This window comes from Ipomoea triloba, chromosome 15, assembly GCF_003576645.1.
Source record: "Ipomoea triloba cultivar NCNSP0323 chromosome 15, ASM357664v1".
Taxonomy (NCBI): Eukaryota; Viridiplantae; Streptophyta; class Magnoliopsida; order Solanales; family Convolvulaceae; genus Ipomoea; species Ipomoea triloba.
The window spans coordinates 10,599,477-10,622,676 of NC_044930.1; the positions used below are offsets into that span (position 1 = coordinate 10,599,477).

Here is a 23,200-nt window from a genome sequence, read left to right on the forward strand (position 1 = left end):
TTTAAAATAGTTTAAATTCAACAATTAACATATTTTTTCGGTTTGGAACCAGACAGTTTCGGTTCGCGATTTTAATCAACTGAAATCCAAATATTGGGTTTTAATTCTAAATCGTAATCAGAACCTTTCGGTTTGGTTGCTATAGTGTCTGGGTCAGTTTGAACCAAACCGTGGCAATTCCTACATATATAATAAACAATAATTTTTTGGAGAAGAAAATTAAATGAAATATTTATTTTGAGGGTAAAGACGTCCATTTAACATATATCAGGGGGCCGGGAAAATGTACCGTCACTTTTAGAAATAATTGAGGGAACTATTGTGAATACATAAATAATTCAGGGGAGAAAAGTGCTATAAGTATATAATTAGTGTCTAATGTACCATATGTGCATTGCATGAATAGTCTAATGTCTAATGTATATTTTTAAATTAGTGTTTTAGAATTTATGAAAGTATCATTCGTTATCCTAGCATATATCAATGGAAGATTATCAAATTTTTTATAAAACTAAATATTTCAAAAATGCATAACTATGTCCTGTGACAAAAATGTTGGATTAATTGGTGCAATAGCAGTTTTAGAGTGAAACACCATCACTGGATAGTACCCAAGCATATTTTTTGCAACACAAAACCCTATTAATTAACGTGATTCATGCCTCCCCTTGTTGCCACTTGCTCCAGAAATGAATTCTTGATTTGATCTAATCCCCTAGTGTGCTTCACTGCAATTTTAGTGCCTTAGCGCAATGCACCTTCAATAACATAACCAAATCCTCCTTCCCAAAAAAGACAATGATAATAGGCATATTTTTTCATGTGTTGAGTATATACTGTAAATTAGGTGTACCGTTTCATCAATGCCCAATGCGTGATTTTAATTAATTGATCAAAACTCATGTTAAATTTTATATTGTATTTTTTAAAGACACTTTTACTTATTTATAGTATATGTTTAATAATTATGGGGTTCGAACCTAAAACATTCCTTATGAAAATCAATGAATAAGTTAAAAATAATAAATTACACTGAACATTGAACAATGAATAAGTAAAACCACTATAGTCAAGGAATATATTGAGTATTAACAATTAGTTTTTATTAGGACTGACTTTATTGGCTTTTATTAAATTTGTAGACCGTAGATATACTCAACTTTAAAGGAATAAAAAAACCACCTTAAATAATCTTGAAAACATCTTATGGAATAATTACGTTAGAAATAGAATAGCATTGAAGGGGTTATTCTCTTTGCAAAAAGGAATAGCCATCCCTGTATAGGGGATTTGGTATTGGTTATTCCTAAATTCTTAGGGATAGCTATTTTTCAATTTTAATTTATTCCTTTTAAATAACATTTTTATTCCTAAATTAAATGCAGAATTGAAGAGGCCGCCTATGTTGATCGAACTCGTCTTATATCTTATATAAATACAAGTGCTTGGGACTTGACAATAATCACATCTGCATGCATTTTACTTTCATTTCTGTCTTTTTTAATATATATAAAGAAGTAAGTTGTTACAATGATTCTGGGCAAGATTGCGGGTGCCCTCGCTGCAAAACATGGTGATGAACAGAAAAAGATTAAAGGCAGGGTGGTGTTGATGAAGAAGAACTTTTTAGATATGACAGACATAGGTGCTTCTATCCTTGATAGAATTCATGAGTTCGTTGGTCAGAAAGTCTCCTTTCAACTCATCAGTGCTCAAAATGCTGATCCTGGTGAATTTCAAACTTTCATTCTTTTATTTATAATTTAATTTCGATTTTAGTGTTCGAGTATACATTTTTGTCTTTTCGTGTACATGATTTCTCCATTTAAGTGTACATTTTAGTGCTTACCTTCGAATGCATATTTTTATCCTTAGAGCGCTCAATTTTGTGCTTTCGAGTGCACAATTTTGGGTCAGTGCACACTTTTGGCATTTGATTGCACATCTCTATGCCCTTCGAGTGCACAATTCTGGACCAGCGCATAATTTTGGCCTTTGAGTGCAACATCTTTGTGCATTCGAGTGTACGTTTTGTGCTTTCAAGTGCATATTTTTGTAGATTATAAGTGTAGAATTTTTTTAAAGATTCGTTGATTTGTCCAGATCAATGGCTCAGATTTGTATGTATGTATCATGTATGTATATTATAGAATAAATTTTTAGTATATAAAAAACAAATAGTTAAGGGCAAAGGAATTACAAAAATAATTTTCCGAAAAGTTTGAGAATAGACTAATGCCATACCATCCCTTAGAATTGTTTTTTTTTTCCCCTTCCAAAGTGGGGTAGGCTAGTTAGAATTGTAGGAGTATAAGGGATTTATTTTTATAAATTAAGTAAATAAATGTGTTAATATTCTATACTTTAAAGTTTCTAACCTTGTATTTCTATTTCATTATTTTCTATTTGTTGGGCAAATTGATCTATTTGTTGAGTCGCTTCACGTAGATTTGCTTCTATATATCCTTGTAATTTCTATTTTAGTTCCTCTGATTTCTTGGGAAAGTTCATGGGTTATTTTGTGATGTTTCTCTTGACTTTTATTGTGTAGTTCTTTAAGAATTTCATAAGTCCTTTTTATTTCTATTAAGGCTTCTTTGTTAATTTTTATTGCTTTATCAAGTGTTTTAATAAATTTTTCGGCTCTAAATTTGTCCTTACTACTCATGATTCTAATCTGGGTATTCTAATTTTTTAAATCTTTCTATAATACGTGTTAATACTATTCTTCTTTTTTCTGCTGCTAGTTTTTCAAGTTCTACTATCTTTTTATCTAGTTTGTTTAAATTATTTATTGTTTATTTACATTTATCATAATGATAATTTTTTCCTATCTCATTTTTACACAATATATATCTAGTTCTATGGTAATTAACTACCTGATACCAATCTCTTTTTTCTTGCTCTAATTTATTTTTATTATTAATAATTTTATTCCATTCTTTAGTAAAAATTTTCGAATTATTACTAGTTGAATCTTCTTCATTATACTCCATATTAATACGTTCCAAAATCTTTTAAACCTTAAAAAATGTGGATAAGTTACTAATTTTATTTAATACGCTCAAGAATTTAATAAGACAAATAATATGAACAAACATTATAAGGAAAGCACAAATCATCTTTAAAGTAAACATCATTGCGTTTAAATTATCTATAACCTCCCATCAATTTCTAAACAACATACCCTTCAGATATTACTCTTAAAAATCATCAAACAAAGTCAGCTTAGCTCATTCCTTGTATAGACGTCTTAGGTCACCGGATTACTTCAACCCTTCCTGCCCTTCTTCTCTCTTGACTGTTCACTCAACACTTCGGGATGTAGGCTAGAAGCTGGGAGTCCTCCACGAATCTTCTAACATTTCTACACAATATATCAAACTTTTGCCAACAATTGTTTAATAATTTTTTCTAGAGTTTTTCTCTTCTATGGGTAGTATGTTTATTTATACTCTTGAAGGTTGGTTATAGAAGAAAGAAAGTTTAGAAGGCCATAAGGAAACACAAGAATTCAAATGAAATTGAACTTAGCTGATGATTTTATTTCACAAAGAGGTTCCTTATATAGAAAACTTTGTAGGAAACTTACAAAGTTTTTACAATTCCTAAGAGATAACTATTACATGAAATGTCTTCAAACTTAGCTAACAAGTTACACAAAAGTCTTCAAACTAGTACACACTTAGTATAATAATACAAGATCTAAGTTATTACATCAAGTACAATAAGATAAGTCCTAAGTACAATAAGATAAGATCTAATAAAGTCTTTTTTATTTTTGCTATCTAACATTTTTGTCTTCTTGCTCCATTGTTGATAAGGCATTTTTCTTGATCTTCTTTTGCCACCATCTGATAATAATACTTTGTCACTGATCTTTGGCTGAATTTGATTTCTTCTCTTGGGGTTTTTTCCATTAATACTTGCTAATACTGAGATAATACAATGGCAATACTCTTGAATTTTTCGCCAGGACAAATCTTCCTTGATAACATTTTGATAATACGTGCATTAGACCAGATAATACGCCACTTTGGACAGAGAACCTTGATAATATATTTGTGTCATACTATGTCATCACTAGGCCATGATAATATTTTGATAATAATATGTTAATACTCCCATTGGGCCAGAGATCAGCCGTTGGCATACTGTAGTTTTTTAGGCTACATTAGGCCAGTTGATTGCTAATAATTGATAATACACACGATATTACATCAGGCCAGTTAATACTTCTTCAAAATGGATCTTCAGAGCTCGAGCTTGCCTCGACTGTGACTTGCTTTTTCCTCTACTCGATGACATTTGTATAATACTCGATAGTAGTTGGGTCATGCTTATGTTCTAAGTTTATTAATTTATTATGCATTTCTATTAAGTATGTTGGAGCACTGGTTATTACTTCATAATTATTATAATATAATGTAATTTTCTTCTACTTCTCCTCCTTTACTATGTCCTACTACACAAGCTTTTTTATTGTCTTAACATGTCTTCAACTCTTGATTTTAAAGTTACTACTCCCCATGCTCTTTTTTGACTCATCCATTCTTGAAATTTTTCTAGGGTATAGGGGATTTTCATATTTAAACTAGTATTATCTCCTTCAATTGTAGTTTAAATTTTGTAGGAAAAGTACTATATATACTCCCACTTCTTACTCCCAACTTCTACACCCTCTCACAAATTCTTGATGTAGGAAAATACTACATGAATACACATAATGAAAATATTCAATCCTTGTTTACCACATCATGAAATAAAAGTAAGAGAGAATAAAATTTGGAAGTACATGTTACCGCCCATTTGGTTCGCTGGAAAATATTTGAAGGAACAGAATTCAAATTCCATGGAAAACAAATTACCAGGAAAATAGATTTCATTGTTTGGTTGGTGGAAAAGAAATTACTAGGAATATAAATTCCATTGTTTGGATGGATTTAGAATTGTAAGGAATAATGAGTATAAAGACAATTATACCCCTACATAATAATAACAACAACAATAATAATGATAATTAAAGAAAGTTAGTGAGGGCATAATTGTCCTCCTTGTTTTCCATGAAAAAAAAAATGGAATGGCCAAGGAAAATGTTTTCCTTGTTCTTAAGGAAAATGTTTTCCAATGGAAAATGGTTTCCATCCAACCAAACAAAGGAAAATCTAGATTTTCTCAAATTTAAGGAAAACATTTTCCTTGAAAAAATTTTCCATCCAACCAAACACCTCCTTAATTATAAGTTTAGATCTACTTTCTTCTCAAAAATAAAGTTTAGATCCACTAATTTTTCTCCACTATAATCATTAGCATCTTTCATTCTCGATAATAAAGTTACGTACCAGGATCTCCCGACGCAGAGATCTGTGCGGGGAGGTTGACCTGAATGCTAAGGGTGGTGGGATAGGGAGCCATTGCTTGGCTTCATAAACTGTGAGCTCCCGGTGATAGAATGCGGAGCTCCGTACATTTGGGGGTGATTTTGAGGTCAAGGGTGTAACAGGTGAGTGCTATTGCTTAGGGTGAACATCTCTATGGTTCTTGGGGATAATGTACAGAGATCTGTACCCTGAGGATTGGTGTTTGCTCTAAGGGTGGCAGGGGATTAGATGATAAATTGCGCCATAAGGGCATCGGTCCCACCCTCTTGTGTGGGGCACGAAACTTGTGATTGTATATGCAACTTTGATATGAATGATGTAATCATTATTGCATGGACCATGGTCCACACAGTTGTGTGGATTATAAATAAAAAATATATTTTTAATATACTAAAAATACATTATTTTTGTACATAAAGTATATTATTTTAGAATACATTATGTAAATACTGAAAGTACATTATTTTATATATACTATCAAATAAGGCAATCATTATTGCATGGACCATGGTCCACACAGCTGTGTGGACCAAAAATAAAAACTACATTATTTTTGTACTGAAGGTACATTATTTGATATATACTGTCAAATAATGTACCTACAGTACAAAAATAATGTACCTTCAGTATAAAAATAATGTACTTTTTATTTTTGGTCCATGCAATAATTTGCCCAAATCAGGTACCTACAGTACAAAAGTAATATACTTTTAATATAATAAAAATGTACTTTTATATTCATAGTCCACACAATAATTGGGGAGACTTTAGATTTATGGCATAAGAACTCGCTTGATGTGTTTGAGAGCCTTTTGGCCTTGTTTTGCTTAGTTAGTTGGTTTTATGGTTAGTCTCTTGGCCCGTCTTGAAGTAAGGCTCCTAGCCTCTTTTCTCAATCGTTATACCCTGCACCACGGTGCATATAGCAATGTGCATCACGTACGTAAACGACGTCGTTTCGATGTTAGTGGACGCGGACGCGAATGACTCCATGGAATTCATTATCTATAATACACATAATCATTATCTACAATACACAAAACGTTTGCCTATAATACAAAGAAGTTTGTCCAGAATACACAGAATATTGACACAAAATACACAGATGTTAGTGGACACGGATGCGAATGACTCCAGTGAATTCATTATCTATACACATAATCATTATCTAGAATACATAGAATGTTTGCCTATAATACACAGAATGTTTGTCCAGAATACACATAATATTGACACAAAATACACAGATCTCATCCTTCTAACATTCGAATGCACAAACACATCACAACCTGTGTTAATAACATGAATACACAGAATATTGGCACAAAATACACATAACTCATCCTCCTAAACATTCGAATGCACAAACGCATCACAACATGTGTTACTAACATGAATACACAGAACGGTTGCCTAGAATACACAGAATGATTACCAGGAATACACAGAATATTAACATAAATACAGAGATCGGCCGAAACGGGAAACATGATTTCTAAAAAAACGAACGGTTAGTTTACAATGCTTAAAACGACGTCGTTTACGTACGTGGTGCACATTGCTATGTGCATCGTGGTGCACGGTATAATTTGCGCTCTTTTCTTAGCATGAGGTCACTTTTGGGCCTTCGTGTACATATACAATTTTGAGGATCAATGAATGTTAATTTTGATTAACAAAAAAAATGTGCATTTAATATTTGATAAGCCTAACTTATCACAAAATTTAGCAGGGAAACGAAGCAAGGCAGCGTACCTGGAAAACTGGAGCAAGATAACATCCTTGGTAGCCGGAGAAAGCGCATACGACGTTACATTCGAATGGGACGAAAGCTTTGGAGTTCCCGGGGCAGTCATCGTCAAGAACAATCACCACAGTGAATTCTATCTCAAGACACTCACCCTGGAAGACCTCCCCAATCACGGCGCCGTTCAGTTTGTCTGCTTTTCTTGGGTTTACCCCGCCGATAAGTACAACTACGACCGCATCTTCTTCGCCAACCAGGCGTATCTCCCCAGCCAAACGCCGGCGCCGCTCCGCCCCTTCAGGGAAGCGGAGCTGAAGAACTTGCGAGGAGACGGCGCCGGAGAACGCAAGGAGTGGGACAGGGTTTATGACTATGATTACTACAATGACTTGGGTGATCCCGACAAGGGCCAAAATTACGTTCGACCAATCCTTGGAGGAAACCCAGAATACCCGTATCCTCGTCGCGGTAGAACTGGTCGGAAAATGACGAAAACAGGTCATGAACCATCTAACTAAAACGTTTACAAATTACTCTGGTGACGTTTTTTTTTTTTTTTTTTTTTTTCTTCATTTTCTTTTATATATGTTGGGTGGAGGCCAAAAAAGGCTAAGTCCAAACCCAACCCCATGTGACTAGGAAGATGGTCAATCATTATTGTGTGGATTATGGTCCACCCAACTGTGCGGACCATACTATTAAATAAAGGAAATGTATATTATTTGTGTACTCAATGTACATTATACAATATGATGTACATTCAGTACACAAATAATGTATATTTAGTATATTAAAAATGTACTTTTTGTTATGGTCCACACAATAATTTGTTGAGGACGGTTAGGTAGATATTGGTAAAGGGTCAAATCCAACACTTGACTTTCGAAAATGTGATGGCAGTTTGCTATCAGCTAAAGCTTTTGGGTTTTGGCATAGTGGTAAGTGTTTACTGTGTTTGTGTGCAGATCCTAAGTATGAAAGTAGACTTCCATTGTTACCTGCGGGTGCTGACATATATGTGCCAAGGGACGAGAAATTTGGGCATATCAAGCAATCGGATTTTCTTGGTTATGCATTGAAGTCCATTGGGCAATCTGTTCTCCCTTATATTGCTTCCCGGTTTGATGCAACCCGTGATGAGTTTGACAGCTTCGACGATGTGAATGCGCTGTACGAGGGAGGGTTATCCAGGGGGTTATTGCTGGAGCACGTCCAGAACAACATTTCTCTTGAGATGGTGAAGGAACTTCTCCGAAGTGATGGGGAGAAATTGTTCAAATTCCCAACGCCACAAGTTATTGCAGGTAGTACGTAGTACATGTGCCTGTTTAATTTCTCCCACTTTGCTTTCTATAGATCAAACATTTATCACTGTTCCAAAAGTTAAACTAAAGATAAAACTTTCTTTCTTTATACTCATCACATTTTTTATAAGTTAGGTGCTAGACTTGGCCCTTCGAGACTTCCGCCTATCAATCCTGAGCTGAACTTGACCTTTCAGACCTCTGCCCAACAATCATTTAATTTACCCATTAATAGTGTTGAATTTGGTCCTTCAGCCTTCTGCCCAACAATCACTTAGCCACTGTATTTGACTTAGCCCTTCACGCCTGAGCCTAATAGGTCTTTTAGGGCAAATTATTGTGTGGACCATGGTCCACACAGCTATGTGGACCATAATCAAATGTATATTTTTAATGTACTAAATGTACATTATTTTTGTACTGAATGTACATTATTTTTATACTATAAAAATAATGTACATTCAGTACACAAATAATGTACGTCCCCTGAATATAATGTACATTATTTTTATGCTGAATGTACATTATTTTTATATTGAATGTGCATTATTTAATAGTGTGGTCCACACAGCTATGTGGACCATAGTCCACACAATAATGATTGGTCTTTAAGGCCTCCGCCCAAACACATATTTAACTCAATTTCTGTGATGAAACAGCTAGCAAAACCGCATGGAGAACAGATGAGGAATTCGCGAGAGAAATGCTTGCCGGAGTGAACCCAGTCTGCATTAGTCGCCTCCAAGTAACTACATTGAATTCAATTCAATCACTTCTGATCTTTATATATAATAAGATCATCAATTCACTTTATAATTTAAAACTTGGTTTAAAAAAACAAATGCAATGCTAATATTATAGGTGTTCCCACCAAGAAGCACGCTCGACCCTAAAGTGTATGGAGACCATACCAGCACTATAACAAGAGAACACATTGCAGATAAGTTAGATGGGCTAAGAGTTGAGCAGGTATATATATATATATAGTTTTCTTTTCTTGCCCACAAAAAACAAAATTCCCTCTCCTATCCCTATGAATTAACAGGATAATATTGAAGTAATCACAAATTCACAATGACTCAACATACTATTAGATGAGAGGACCAGTGTCTCGGTGCTCACCACATTGGGTGTAACTTCACACTGCGGGCTATTGCCCGAGCTCAATCTAGCTTGTATCTTTACCCACAATCAACCATCTAAAAACCAACTGAGTTACTTATGCCGGCATTTTTTTTTTTAATTATTGAATGAATTCTCCAAGTAAAACAAGATTTGTTTGACATATATATAGGCCATTTGGAGTAACCGAGTATTCATACTGGACCACCATGATGGAATTATGGTATATGCAAGGCGAATAAATGACAACACGGACAGGAAAATCTATGCTACAAGGACTTTGCTGTTCTTGCAGAAGGATGGCACTTTGAGGCCAATAGCTATTGAACTTAGCTTGCCCCATCCTAATGGCGATCAATTTGGTTGTGTTAGCAAAGTGTACACCCCAGCTGAAGAAGGCGTCGAGGCTTCAATCTGGCAACTGGCCAAAGCTTATGCAGCCGTCAACGACTCTGGAGTCCATCAACTCATCAGCCATTGGTAATACAAATTCCTCAAATTTAACCATTATATATATATATATATATATATTTTGTGCAAACTCATGATGTGTTTTGAGTCTTTCTCCGTCTATTTAACTGTTCAAGTCCACTCGATTAATTCTTGTTCGTTCCGAGAGGCACAGGAACTGGTCCAAGAGAAATTGTCACTTGTGAAAATCGAACTCGAGTTATTCGGAGTTCTTTCCCACAAAGAAGTCAAATGTTTCTTGGCTATATGATTAATCACATATATATATATATGCTGCAGGTTGAACACTCATGCTGTGATTGAGCCAATTATAATTGCAACAAATAGACAGCTAAGCTTTCTTCACCCGATTTACAAGCTCCTCCACCCTCATTTCCGTGACACAATGCATATCAAAGCATTGGGCCGACAGCTCCTCACTAACGCTGATGGAGTTATTGAGAAAACATGTCTTCCTGGAAAATATGCAATGGAAATGTCTGCTGTTTTGTATAAAAACTGGGTTTTCCCATATCATTCTCTTCCTAATGACCTCCTAAACAGGTAATTTCTCCGACCCATTTTATGTGTATACTGATTTTTATAAAACTTGGGTTTTCCCATATCATTCTCTTCCTAATGACCTCCTAAAGAGATAATTCCTCCAGACTCATTTTATGTGTCTACTGTTTTGTATAAAACTTGGGGTTTCCATATCATTCGCTTTCTAATGACCTCCTTAGATACTAATTAAGCAAATTTATATAATGAAATTTAATTTAAGGAAAAAAGAAAAAAAGATGGCCGGTAATACCCAATTTAGTATTAGACTATATTGATTTTTCTGAAGTTAGTCTTAAATGACTTTTTGTGTTTAATTGGATCATGGATTTGGATGGTTTTATGTAACTGAGTCTTTTTTCGTCTATTAATACCCAATTTAGTCTTTTTCCGTCTATTAATACCAATTTAGTTCTTAACTATAATGATTTTACCTAATTTTCATCATTAATTATAGTAATTTTTACCGAATTTATTAGTCCTCTGCTATAATAATTTTTCTTGATTTAGTCATACATTCTGACGGCCATGACTTAATTAAATAAAATAATCAAAATCTAAGACCCAATTAAGCACAAAAGTCATTTAAAACTAATTCAAAAAATAAAACTAATGTAATTCAGAACTATATTGAGTATTAACTTGTAAATAAACTAATTGCTGCTATTTAATAATGCAGAGGAATGGCCGTGGAGGACTCAAGTTCACCACACGGGGTACGCTTACTAATCGAAGATTATCCATATGCGGTTGATGGGCTTGAAATATGGTCAGCAATCAAGAGCTGGGTCTCTGATTACTGCAATTTCTACTACAAGAATGACAGCATGGTTTGGGAGGACACAGAAGTGCAAGCTTGGTGGACCGAGGTTGTACAAAAGGGACATGAGGACAAGAAAGACGAGCCGTGGTGGCCCAAAATAAACTCTCGCCACCTTCTAATCGACACCTGCGCAACCATCATCTGGATATCCTCGGCCCTCCACGCCGCCGTCAATTTTGGGCAGTACGCATACGCAGGTAATTAGCGACGTAAACAAATCAAATACTTTAAATTCTATTCGTGCTTTAAATTTGTATATTACGAATTTGAATTCGACTATATATATATATATATATATATATATATATAGAGTCATGATCAGGTGCGGCCGTGTTCTCCCGTGCGGCCGTGCGGTTCACACTACTCAATGTTACGAAATACACCACTCAATGTTAAGAAACACACCACACAAATATGCACTGTGGTGTGTTTCTTAACATTGTGGTGTGTTTCTTAACATTGAGTGGTGTATTTCGTAACATTGAGTGGTGTGTGACCGCACGGTCGCACAGGAGAGCACAACCGCATTTGAACCAAAATCTATATATATATATATGGGGCCAGATTCTTGTGCGGACATAGTTGTTTTCCGTGCGGTTACTCACAGATAAATGCATCATTAGGTGTGGTGTATTTTTTGGTGTATGGTGTATTTTGTGGTGCGTTTCATTCTGATGCATGTCTGAACACTATAGGGTACATTTATGCATACTTAATGGGCAGTATGCATAGCAGGTAATTAGGGGGGTAAACAAATCAAATACTTTAAATTCGATTCCTGCTGTGATTTGTATATTGCGATTTAAATTTGAATAAATTGAATACGAATCTGAATTCGAATATATATATATAGATAGATAGATAGAGAGAGAGAGAGAGTCGGGTTCTGTGCGGACATATTTATTTTCTGTGCGGTCACTCACGCATAAATGCACCACAAAGTATTTGAAAATGCACCATTAGATGTGGTGTTTGCAATCTGCACCAAAAATCCTGCTCGCATTTGAGTTAGACATTTCAAATTTCAATATTCCAATACAATATATTCGAATAATGTAGTCGCATTGAACACGAATAAAATTTGAGATTCGAATATTTAATGAATACAAATAGTCCTCAATATAGTCGAATTTGGTAAGGTATTTGACTCGATTCGATTCATTTACATTGGTATGCAGGTTACAACCCCTGCCGCCCAACGTTGAGCCGAAGGTTCATGCCGGAGCCGGGAACTCCCGACTACGAGGAACTGAAAACTCACCCTGATAAGGCGTTCTTGAAAACTATCACTGCTTTGCCACAAACTTTGCTCGGAATTTCCCTCATTGAGGTCCTGTCTAGGCATGCTTCCGATGAGATTTACCTGGGGCAAAGAGAGCACGCTGAGTGGACCAAGGATAAGGAGGCTTTGGAAGCATTTGGGAGGTTTGGGAAGAAGCTGGTTGCAATAGAAGAGCGCATACTAACGATGAATGGTGATCGGAAATGGAAGAACAGGACAGGCCCCGTCAATGTCCCGTACACTTTGCTCTTCCCTACCGGAGAAGAAGGACTCGCCGGAAAAGGAATTCCTAACAGCATCTCTATATAATTCATATGGTTTTATCTCTAATTTCCATTGCAATAAATTGTGTGTATGGATGTGTCTTAGTTTTTGCATGCATGTTTTCTACAAGTTTTAAATAATAAATTCAAAAGTCTCCAAATAAATCTTGTCCAAATAATTATAGACATATATTGCTATTGATTATGGATAATGATATTTCTTTCTTCTAACTTGCTCTTTTTTTTTTTCTTAAATACTCATGATTCTTTTATGACTACCCATTTGGAATGGTGACCGAAATGTCATCACACAATGTCGTACGTACTGTATTAGGAACAACCTACGTGTTTTATGTAGGCTGAGAAACAAAAAATATGGAAAGAAAATGAAAGAATTCTTGTATCTTGTTAATTAAATCACTTCCTTAAAAGCATTTATCCGATGCTCTCGATAGGTTAACAAGAACTACTCGGGATGAACATGACTTTCAGAATGCTCATACAGACAGAAGAGGAAGATGAAGAAATTAAAGAAGCAATTGTTGTGTGTTGATGATGAGGATATGACAGATTATATAATACTCCATATAACTGTCATATCCAATTTCAACCATAATTTAATACGCAAAGAGTGGTGAGCTACAGAACGTGGGTCTGCCAACAAAGGTGATTTGCAAGTTTAAGTTCTTTCAATAATTTCCTAACAATCCCCCACACATTGAAAGAAGCAAGATTGGAATGAATAATGTCTGAGCGATGCACGAGAGCCGACCTTATTGCCAGTATTTGAACTTGAACTGTCAAGTAGTGTCATTGATGAGTAATTTTCTTCTCAAGAGTGAGAAATCTCTTCAACTCACTGGTTAGATAAATTTTGAAATCAAATGCACAAATCAACTCTAACTTTTTAAGGTTTTGCATAGTAAAAACTCTTTGACTTTCCTCGAATCTCTTAGCACTCAACTCTGTCAAGTCTATCTTCAACATTGACCACCTTTTCCAGGCTATAGAGTTACATCATTTTACATTGAACACAAATGGTTTTAAACACATATGCAATATTCCTCTCAAATCTTACAAACTCCATTGTGATGACGCCATCCACTATTAACTGTCGTACAGACTCATGTCTGACTCAGTGACTCTTATGTGTCTCCTTTTCCCACTATAGATACTATTTTTTGCAACACAAATGGCAGTTTGAAAATCACAGTGTATTGACACAAAAGGTGTTGGGCACCCCACAAATGCACGTTTGCCAATAGGCTTCTTAGCCACTCAGCTTCTTGACTTGTCAGATCAAGAGCTATGAACTCTGCAAGTTTGTTTAGTTGATTTCCACGATATAGGAGCTCCGCACATAGTGAACACATATCCGCTAGTCTAGCTGACATCTTAACTGTGATTGACTCAGTTTGCATCATAGTACCCTTCCAATACTGCTGGCATGGGAACCTTGTATAGCTAAGTCCCAGTCCATGGTACATATGAGATACTAAAGCACTCGTTTCAGCACATTCCAATGTGTACCACTTAGGTTGTGAGTATAGCGACTGGGTTTATTCACTGCGAAAGCAATATCAGTCTAGTATAGTTCATTAGAAACATAAGACTCCCAATTATTTTGCATACTATTCTTGAGACACACTTGTCTCCAGATTCTTTGATAGTTTGATACTTGGATCATAATGGGTTTTAGTCGGAGTTATATCATAGCTAGCAAGCTTCTTTAAAAGTTTCTCTGTATAGTGGCTTTGTGATAAATGATAACCCTTATTGGTTTTAGTAACCTTTATCCCAAGTATAACATCAGTTTTACCTAGATCCTTCATATCAAACTTGGCACGAAGAGTTCTGTTTGGCCGGTTAGCATTATAACCCAAGTTTATTAAAATTTTATGAAATTTTTCATACCACGGCTTAGGAGCTTGTTTTAAGCCATATAGAGATTTTATGAGTCTACATACATTTCCTTCTTGACAAGGATCAACACATCCAGAAGGTTATTTCATGTAGATTTCTTCTTTTAGATCACCATTGAGGAATGCTATTTTTACGTCCATTTGGTGGACTAGCAACCTGTGTGAAGATGCTAGAGCAAACAGAACACAGATGGTTGCAATTTTTGTTACTAGAGAATATGTATAAAGTAATCTTCACCAAACCTCTGTGTGTAGCCTTTGGCTACTAACCTGACTTTGAATCTCTCAATAGAGCCATCTAGTTTTAATTTCCTCTTGAAGATCCATTTGCAGTCAATTGGTTTACACCCTTTGGCTAGATCTACCAATTTTCAAGTATGATTGATTGTATAGAGTCTAGTTCACTTTTGATTTCCTCCTTCCATAATATGGAATCGACTGAGTGCACAACATCTTCAAAGGTTTTTGGCTCTTCTTCAAACACCAATTGAAATATGAATTGATCACATAATTCATTTATTTTTTTGAACAAAACCTTAAACTTTCATTAATGCATAGCAATAGTAGCAGAAATACAACGAGGAATAGCGTTAAAAAACTCAACAAGAGAGAAATCCCTATTACATAACGCTTTACGCGCAAGCACATGGGCTGTTTCGTTGGCACTGCGCCTAACAAAAGTAATGGAACTATCCTCGATACTCCCTAGTAAAAGCTGAATATCATCAATAATTGCTCCAAAAGGAGTAATATTTAACCCCTTCTGCACCGCATTCGTCACCAATTGAGCGTCAGTTTCCAGCACAATACGAGTCCAACCTATTTTCTTAATCCAACTTAACGCCTCCCTAGCACCCATCGTCTCCGCCTCACAAACCGAGTAAACACCCGGAGACTTCATCATACCCACCCCAACCACCAAAGACTCCGCATCTCGAACCACCCAACCAAACCCCATTTGACCCCGACCCTCATCCAAAGCCACATCAATATTTACCTTCAAGTGTAAGCCGAGTGGCGGATTCCAGTGCTCAAAATGATCTGCACCCTCACCTCCCAGCCGTGACACTCCCTCCTTACGCCTAGCTGCCCTCCAGTTTGTGTTAGGAACATCATGTAATAGGTTTTGATGATACCAACTGTTAAGTAGAAATCCCCAACTGTAATAGGTCTTTTAATCTTTCCTACTAAACTCTGCTTTGTAAACATTCCCTTTTATAATCATATATATATCTTTTGCTGGGGGTGTTGCGTGAGTACTATTTTTAGTAGAGTATTTGTCAAACTTACCACATGCGCTGAAAAATAAAATCTATGTTAATTCTTTCTATCAAATCAGCCATATAGAGTAAGTATAAGTGTTGGCATCATCAAAAAGGGGGAAATTGTTAGGAACATCATGTAATAGGTTTTGATGATACCAACTGTTAAGTAGAAATCCCCAAGTCTCGATACATAGGCAAAACGCTGTAAGTTCGACAAGTAAACCAAGAGCGAAAATACAACCGGGTAACTTTGAGCTCAACTCGGAAAATATTTAAGCTTAAGGTAAACCTGTTTGAACATCTTAGAAGTCTCGTGTTGTAATCATATAGAAAGCATGGGACAGAAGAAAGCATGGGACAACTCTGGAGGAATAAGGGTCTGCGAGACATCAACTAAGTCTCGAGACATAAGCAGAGTTCGAGAGGTAGGACCTCTCGATACAGCTATCTAGTTCGAGACATAAACAGAGTTCGAGAGATAGACATCTCGATGTTTGAGTACGAGACATCAAGCAATCAAGATGTCAACCTTGGTCTCGATACACTAACAATTCTCCAACAAAGCTGAATGACGGTCAGGAAGCATACTTAAAGTTTGGAAAAGAAGAATATCATGAAGATAGAATAATGAAGAGGTGCCGAACGTGAAGATTTCAAAATGGGCGGAAATGGATGACACGTCAGATTTCCACCACAAACGGTCAAAAGGTGCACCAATGCTGAAGTGGTCTTATTCCCTACAAACAAGGAATAATGGGAATATAAAAAGAGTAACTTTTACCAAAAGACGAAAGTGGAGCATGGACTCAAGAAAGTGAACTATGGAATATTCACTACAAGACAAAGAGGTTCAAGTTACAAGATCACCACTCCATGAAATATGCTGAAAATATGCAAGACCCATGATCAGCATGGGAAACAAATTTCAAACGGAATAATTTTCCCTCCAACGGAATTATTCCTCTACTCTCATATAAAAGGACGTGAAGACACAGAAGAGAAAGAGGTTCTAAGGGGTTCAACTAGTTCGAAATTCTTAAGAGGTGTCTATCTAAAACGTTCAAGTGCAAGTACTAACTTTGGAATATCATCCTGATATTCAAAACAGCGAGAAAACACATCTTAGTGTTTAAGAGAGTTACAAAGCTTAAACTGTTGTACATCTAGAAGGTGACCGAAGCTGCTCTACATCGAAGTTGATTCAACGATAGCTTGTGGTCAGATTGGAGCCTGTTACATTCAACTGTGACAACCAAAAACACCTTGCTTTGGATTAAGCAAGAGAGGTGGAGTAACCTGGCAGCTGTCCGAGTGAAAGAAACCTGAGGCTTGACGCGGGCTTGGTGATCAAAGGTCAAGTGCTCGAGAGGTGGAGTAACAAGAAGCGGGGCGAAAAACCTGAGGCTTGAGGCGGGCTTCGTGATCAAAGCTCAAGCGCTCGACATTGTACTAAAAAGGGAAGTTTTAGTGCAATCCTTCCAGGGAGTTTCTGGAAGAAGAGTGGACGTAGGCGAGTTGGCCGAACCACTTAAAAATCTCTCTTGCATTTACTTACTGCTTTTATCTCTCGCTAACCTCTCGATTGCACTGCATATTAACACACTTCTCGAACTAACTCAAACTCGTGCTAACTAAAAGGGGATAACATTTCCGCTGCGCATAAAACTTTGTCTTCACCCCGTGAGGTATCGAACCTAAACATCCTAAGTTCAATACACACGAGAGGTCGAAAAGATTTGCAAAATCTTATACAAGTCTATTCACCCCCCCTCTAGACTTGTACCCCATCCCCTTGGGACCAACAATTGGTATCAGAGCGAGTTCTCTGATCGATATAAACCTTTGTTTATATTGCCTAGAGATCCTTCCTTGAAACATCTTTTGAAAATATTTTCAAAGCACGAGATAAAATTTTAAAAATGGACAGCATGTTGTCGAGACATCTTCTCTTTGATCTTAGCAGGTTCGATGATTGGAAAACACGCATGCTTGCGTATCTATCAGCCCTCCATGATGAGATGGCCGAAGTTATAACATCTGGACCAGTCAAGATCATGATGGTAAACACGACTGCTGAGCAAACCAGAGATACACCAAAGTATGTCCCCAAACCTAGGGAAGAATGGACAAGTGATGATAGGAAGAGAAACAACTTGGACAACATTGCCAAGGATATTCTCTTCAGAGCTATAGACGAAACCATCTTTCCAAAAGTAAGAAAGTGCAAAACGGCGAAAGAGGTATGGGATACTTTGATGTTAATTGGTGAAGGTGACGAACAGGAGAAGGAGAACAAGCTCACCGTGGCCATGAAGAAGTTCGAGGACTTCAAGATGAAGCCAGGGGAAAGCATCGACAGCATGGAATCTCGTTTCATGAAGCTATCAATAGAGATCAGTGATCTCGAGAAGGAGATTCCACAAAAGGAGCTAAACCTGAAGGTCTTACGAGGCCTTACCAAGGAGTGGGAAATGAAGGTGATCACAATGCGTGATCACAGGGATTTGAAGAACACCACAACCGATCAACTATTCAAAGATCTCAAAGCCTTCGAATTTGAGATGTTTCCGAGAGATGAGGACGTGGTGGACAGACGGAATGTGGCACTGGTTGCGGACCAACCAACCACCTCCTCAAGGTCAGATCCTAATCCCACTGATTTTTTATCTGACGAACAGTTTGCTTTCTTCATAAGAAAATTCAGGAAGTTCATGAAGAAGACACCGGAAAGCAATACAAGTTCACCTTCCTCCTCAAGAAGGAAAAATGAGAAATACACATCCAGAAGAATGGAGGAAGAAGATCAAGGTCTATGCTACAACTGCAGGAGACCGGGGCACTTCAAGGCTGACTGTCCTTACCCTAAGGTAAGCAAGTATCAAGGCCTAGAAGGCAGGGACTCCAGGAGAAAGGAAGAACCTAAAGAGAAGCTAGCACAAATTGGCTTCAAGGGAGATACAAAGAAACATCTGCGCAGAAAGGCGCTTGTTGCTGAGGAACTCGAGAGAACAATCGAGGAGTCCGAGACGTCGAGCTCCAGTGAAAGCAGCAGCAGCTCAGAGGATGAGAGGGGGCTCATCTGCTTATACACCGAGGAAGAAGAGAATCAATGCCTAATGGCCATTGACAATGAGGTAACCTCTACTTCCACATCTCGCTGCTCTACTTCTACCTCTCGTTGTTTTTCTTTCAGAAGCGATGAAGATCCCTTTGAGATGCTTGAAACATTTAAAAGGGATCTCGCAGTCGCTAATAACACTCATGCCAAAATCAGGGAAGAAAACAGCAAGCTAACTGTTGAAAGAGATATGCTTAAGAACGTCTCGAAAGAGAATTCAGAGCTAACTCTCAAAGTAAGTGAGTTAGAAGCTAAAATAATCCAACTGACTGAAGAGTGCAAAACTCGAGAGATCACAGAAAATGATCTTAGAAAGGTTATAGCATCATACTCTAATTCCTCCAAAGCTATGGAGAAAATGGTGAATGATAACAGACCTACAAGTGATAGAACCGGTCTAGGGTTCCATCGAGACCATCTCTCGAGAAATAAACAGACCAACGGTTTGGGAACTTCAAGAAATGGAGGATCTCAACCCAAACCAAATAAAGGTCATAAAGGACCAACAGAAAAGACCAGGGTAGCTATTCATAAACCGTCCCTATACACCAGAAATGGAAAGTATAGGAAAGCTACGAAGAATGGCCGGGTAAACAATATCGAGAGATCACCTTGCTATCTCTCGCAAGGCCATTCCAAGTACAAAAAGAGCTACATTCCATATAATGCGCCTCAAGGCAAATATGGAAGGTCTGAGATCCACATAGTTAGGAACTCACGGATGGAGAAAGGCAGACTCTATCCATCTAGTGAGAATTGGTCATCGAATCACAATTTCTGGAAGAAACCTCACTTTCAGCAATTTCACATGACCAAACAGCGTATGAAAGGCATTGTGCATAAGCCGATCGAAAAGTCTATACCTAAGTTGATTTATGCACCAAAGAGGCCCAAAACATTTGCTAGCATTCCTTATGATTATCAAACGTACAATGGCTACATTGCGCCTAGGCCTGGAATAATGGGCATAAGGTATAAATGGATGCCTAAACTCACTAACCCACCAGGACCCAAAGTTTGGGTACCTAAACTTGCTTAATTGCCTTGCAGGACACCAGGGACATGTGGTTCATTGACAGTGGATGTTCGAGACATATGACGGGAAATCTAACACTGCTAGAGAACATCTAACCTATCGAAGGTCCCTTGGTGACATTTGGCGACAACGAGAAGAAAGGACGCACAAAAGCTGTTGGTGAAATTCAAAAGAATGAGCTGGTCATTAAGGGAGTATCCTACGTTGAAGGGCTCAAGTTCAATCTCCTTAGTACAAGCCAGTTCTGTGACAAAGGCTACAAGGTTGTCTTCACCAAAAGCAAATGCCAGATTATGAGCGAGGAATCTCTCGAAGTCGTCTTGGAAGCAGCAAGGAAAGGAAACATGTACATAGTGGATTGGAGGTCTGCAAAACCATCCCTATGTATGCTAGCAAGGAGCAAGGAAGATTTATGCTGGGATTGGCATAGTAAGCTTAGTCATCTGAACTTCAAGACTATCAACAAGCTTACTAAGAGGAACCTAGTGGAAGGACTGCCCAAAGTGACGTTTCGAAAGGATAAAATTTGTGAGGCATGTCAACGTTGCAAACAGATCAAATCCTCCTTCAAGAGCAAATCCGAGACATCATCCACTAGACCATTAAGTCTTCTTCACATGGACTTATTTGGCCCAGTGGATCCACCCAGCATAAAGGGAAAGAAGTACACTCTTGTGGTAGTAGATGACTACACAAGATTCACATGGACCGTGTTCTTAACCAAGAAAAGTGAGACAAAAATTGCCCTGCCAAATCTTTTGAAGCAAGTTCAAGTTGAAAAGGATGTCTCGATACTAAAGATTCGGTCAGATCAAGGTGGAGAGTTCGTTAATCAAGTAATCGAGAGCTACTGCAACGAGAACGGGATTCATCATCAACTGTCAGCTGCTCGAACACCTCAACAGAACGGAATTGCGGAAAGAAGAAACAGAACTCTCAAGGAAGCTACAAGGACCATGCTATCGCAAGCCAACATATCACAAGGATTTTGGGCAGAAGCAATCAATACAGCGTGCTATACCCAAAATCGGTCCTTGATCGTGAAAGGAGTTGGAAAGACTTCATATGAGTTGTGGAATGGAAGAAAACCGAATGTAAGCCACTTCCACACATTCGGGTGCAAATGCTATATCCACAACAATGGGAAGGCTCAACTAAGAACTTTTGAAGAAAAGGCAGATGATGGAGTATTTCTGGGATACTCATCGACAAGCAAAGCATTCAGAGTCTTCAACAAGCGGAGTTTGGTGGTTGAAGAGTCCATACATGTTACCTTTGATGAAAGGGCATCGACAGATCAACCATCAAAGACAACGGAAGCAGCTGAGGAAGATCAGCCACAGTCTATCGAGAGATCAAACTTACCTCTCGAAGACAAGCAGTCGATAGTTCGAGACGTAGCAGAACTCCAGTCAGATTCAGATGATGAAGAATCTACCAAGAAGAAAGCACCTGACTCAGTTGATCCAATCCAGATCATAGATGTTCAAACCACATCTCAACCTTCAACGGAGGTATCAACTGAGGAGCCACAACCCGACATAAGATGGCTGAGAAGTCACCCTGCTGATCAAGTGATTGGAGATGTACGTGACAGAGTTCGAACCAGATCAGCATACAGAGAAAGCATGTTTGCTTGCTTTCTATCTCAAATAGAGCCTAAGGTGATCGATGAGGCTCTATGTGATCCAGATTGGGTGCAAGCCATGCAAGAGGAACTTCATCAGTTTGAACGGAACGATGTTTGGGAACTAGTTCCGAGACCTCATCATCAGAATGTCATTGGTACAAAGTGGGTTTTCAGAAACAAGATGAATGAGGATGGAGTTATTGTTAGGAACAAGGCCAGACTTGTTGCCAAAGGCTATTGTCAGGAGGAAGGAATAGATTTTGATGAAACCTTCGCTCCAGTGGCACGTCTCGAAGCCATACGCATCTTTCTCGCATATGCCGCCTTCAAAGACTTTAAGGTATATCAAATGGATGTCAAGAGCGCTTTTCTGAACGGACTTCTCGAAGAAGAGGTGTACGTTGAACAACCTCCGGGTTTCTTGAAGGACGTGGGAGCTGACAAAGTATACAAATTAAAGAAGGCACTTTACGGCTTAAAACAAGCTCCGAGAGCTTGGTATGATACCTTATCCTCTTTTCTACTTCAGTGTGGGTTCACCAAAGGCCTAGTGGACAAAACATTGTTTAGAATTAAGGACGGGGATCACATCTTATTGGTGCAAATCTATGTGGACGATATCATTTTTGGAAGCACCAATCCAGACTTGTGCGAGAAGTTCTCCAGGTTGATGAAAGGGAAGTTCGAGATGAGCATGATGGGAGAACTAAACTACTTCCTTGGATTACAAGTGAGACAGCTTAAGGAAGGCATCTTCATCAATCAGGAGAAATACACCAAGGATCTGCTCAGAAAATACAATATAGAAGGGAAATCCTCAGTCAAAGTACCCATGGGAACCTCTCTACGTATCGATGTCGACAGTGAAGGTCGAGAGGTCGATCAGACTACTTATCGAGGTATCATCGGATCTCTTCTCTATTTAACTGCTAGTAGACCAGATATATCCTTTGCAGTAGGTGTATGTGCTAGATTTTAGGCAAGTCCTAAAGAAAGTCACTTAAATGCATCTAAAAAGATCCTTAGATATCTCAAAGGTACGCAAAGTGTTGGACTTTGGTATTCGAGAGGTGGATCTTTCGAACTTATGGGCTATTCAGATGCGGACTTTGCCGGCTGTAAAATAGATCGAAAGAGCACATCAGGGACATGTCAGTTTCTAGATGGAAGACTTGTCTCATGGTTTAGCAAGAAACAGCATTCGATAGCTACAAGCACCGCTGAGGCAGAGTATGTAGCAGCTAGAAGTTGCTGTGCTCAGGTTTTATGGATGAAGCAACAATTACTGGATTATGG

The 23,200-nt window shown here is 37.7% G+C and overlaps 2 protein-coding genes across 3 annotated transcripts in view; one reads left to right on the forward strand and one right to left on the reverse strand.

Moving 5' to 3' along the window:
• The first annotated feature begins 1,474 nt into the window (after window positions 1-1,474).
• Window positions 1,475-13,098, forward strand: LOC116006926 (probable linoleate 9S-lipoxygenase 5). Of its 2 annotated transcripts, none has more exons than XM_031247445.1 (9): window positions 1,475-1,729; window positions 7,111-7,626; window positions 8,094-8,432; window positions 9,092-9,177; window positions 9,294-9,401; window positions 9,727-10,034; window positions 10,305-10,568; window positions 11,245-11,585; window positions 12,567-13,098. In XM_031247445.1, exons 1-9 carry the CDS (start codon window positions 1,531-1,533, stop codon window positions 12,977-12,979), a joined length of 2,574 nt encoding a protein of 857 aa, XP_031103305.1. In that variant the 5' UTR covers window positions 1,475-1,530; the 3' UTR covers window positions 12,980-13,098. The 2 variants fall into 2 exon arrangements, with proteins under 2 accessions (XP_031103305.1, XP_031103306.1); XM_031247446.1 differs by having other exon boundaries at window positions 7,114-7,626.
• Window positions 13,099-15,402: 2,304 nt separating this feature from the next.
• Window positions 15,403-23,200, reverse strand: part of LOC116005672 — a 12,837-nt gene continuing 5,039 nt past the window's right edge. Inside the window, exon 3 of the mRNA XM_031245916.1 lies at window positions 15,403-15,941. Coding sequence (XP_031101776.1) covers window positions 15,403-15,941 — 539 coding nt within the window. The remainder of the gene's footprint in view (window positions 15,942-23,200) is intronic.

Excerpts from the sequence above, each read along its gene's own strand:
- LOC116006926 (XM_031247445.1), top strand. The coding sequence starts at position 1,531 with ATGATTCTGGGCAAGATTGCGGGTGCCCTCGCTGCAAAACATGGTGAT. Across the intron at positions 7,627-8,093 it reads TCGGAAAATGACGAAAACAG|ATCCTAAGTATGAAAGTAGA; the intron begins GTCATGAACCAT and ends GTTTGTGTGCAG. Across the intron at positions 11,586-12,566 it reads TGGGCAGTACGCATACGCAG|GTTACAACCCCTGCCGCCCA; the intron begins GTAATTAGCGAC and ends ATTGGTATGCAG.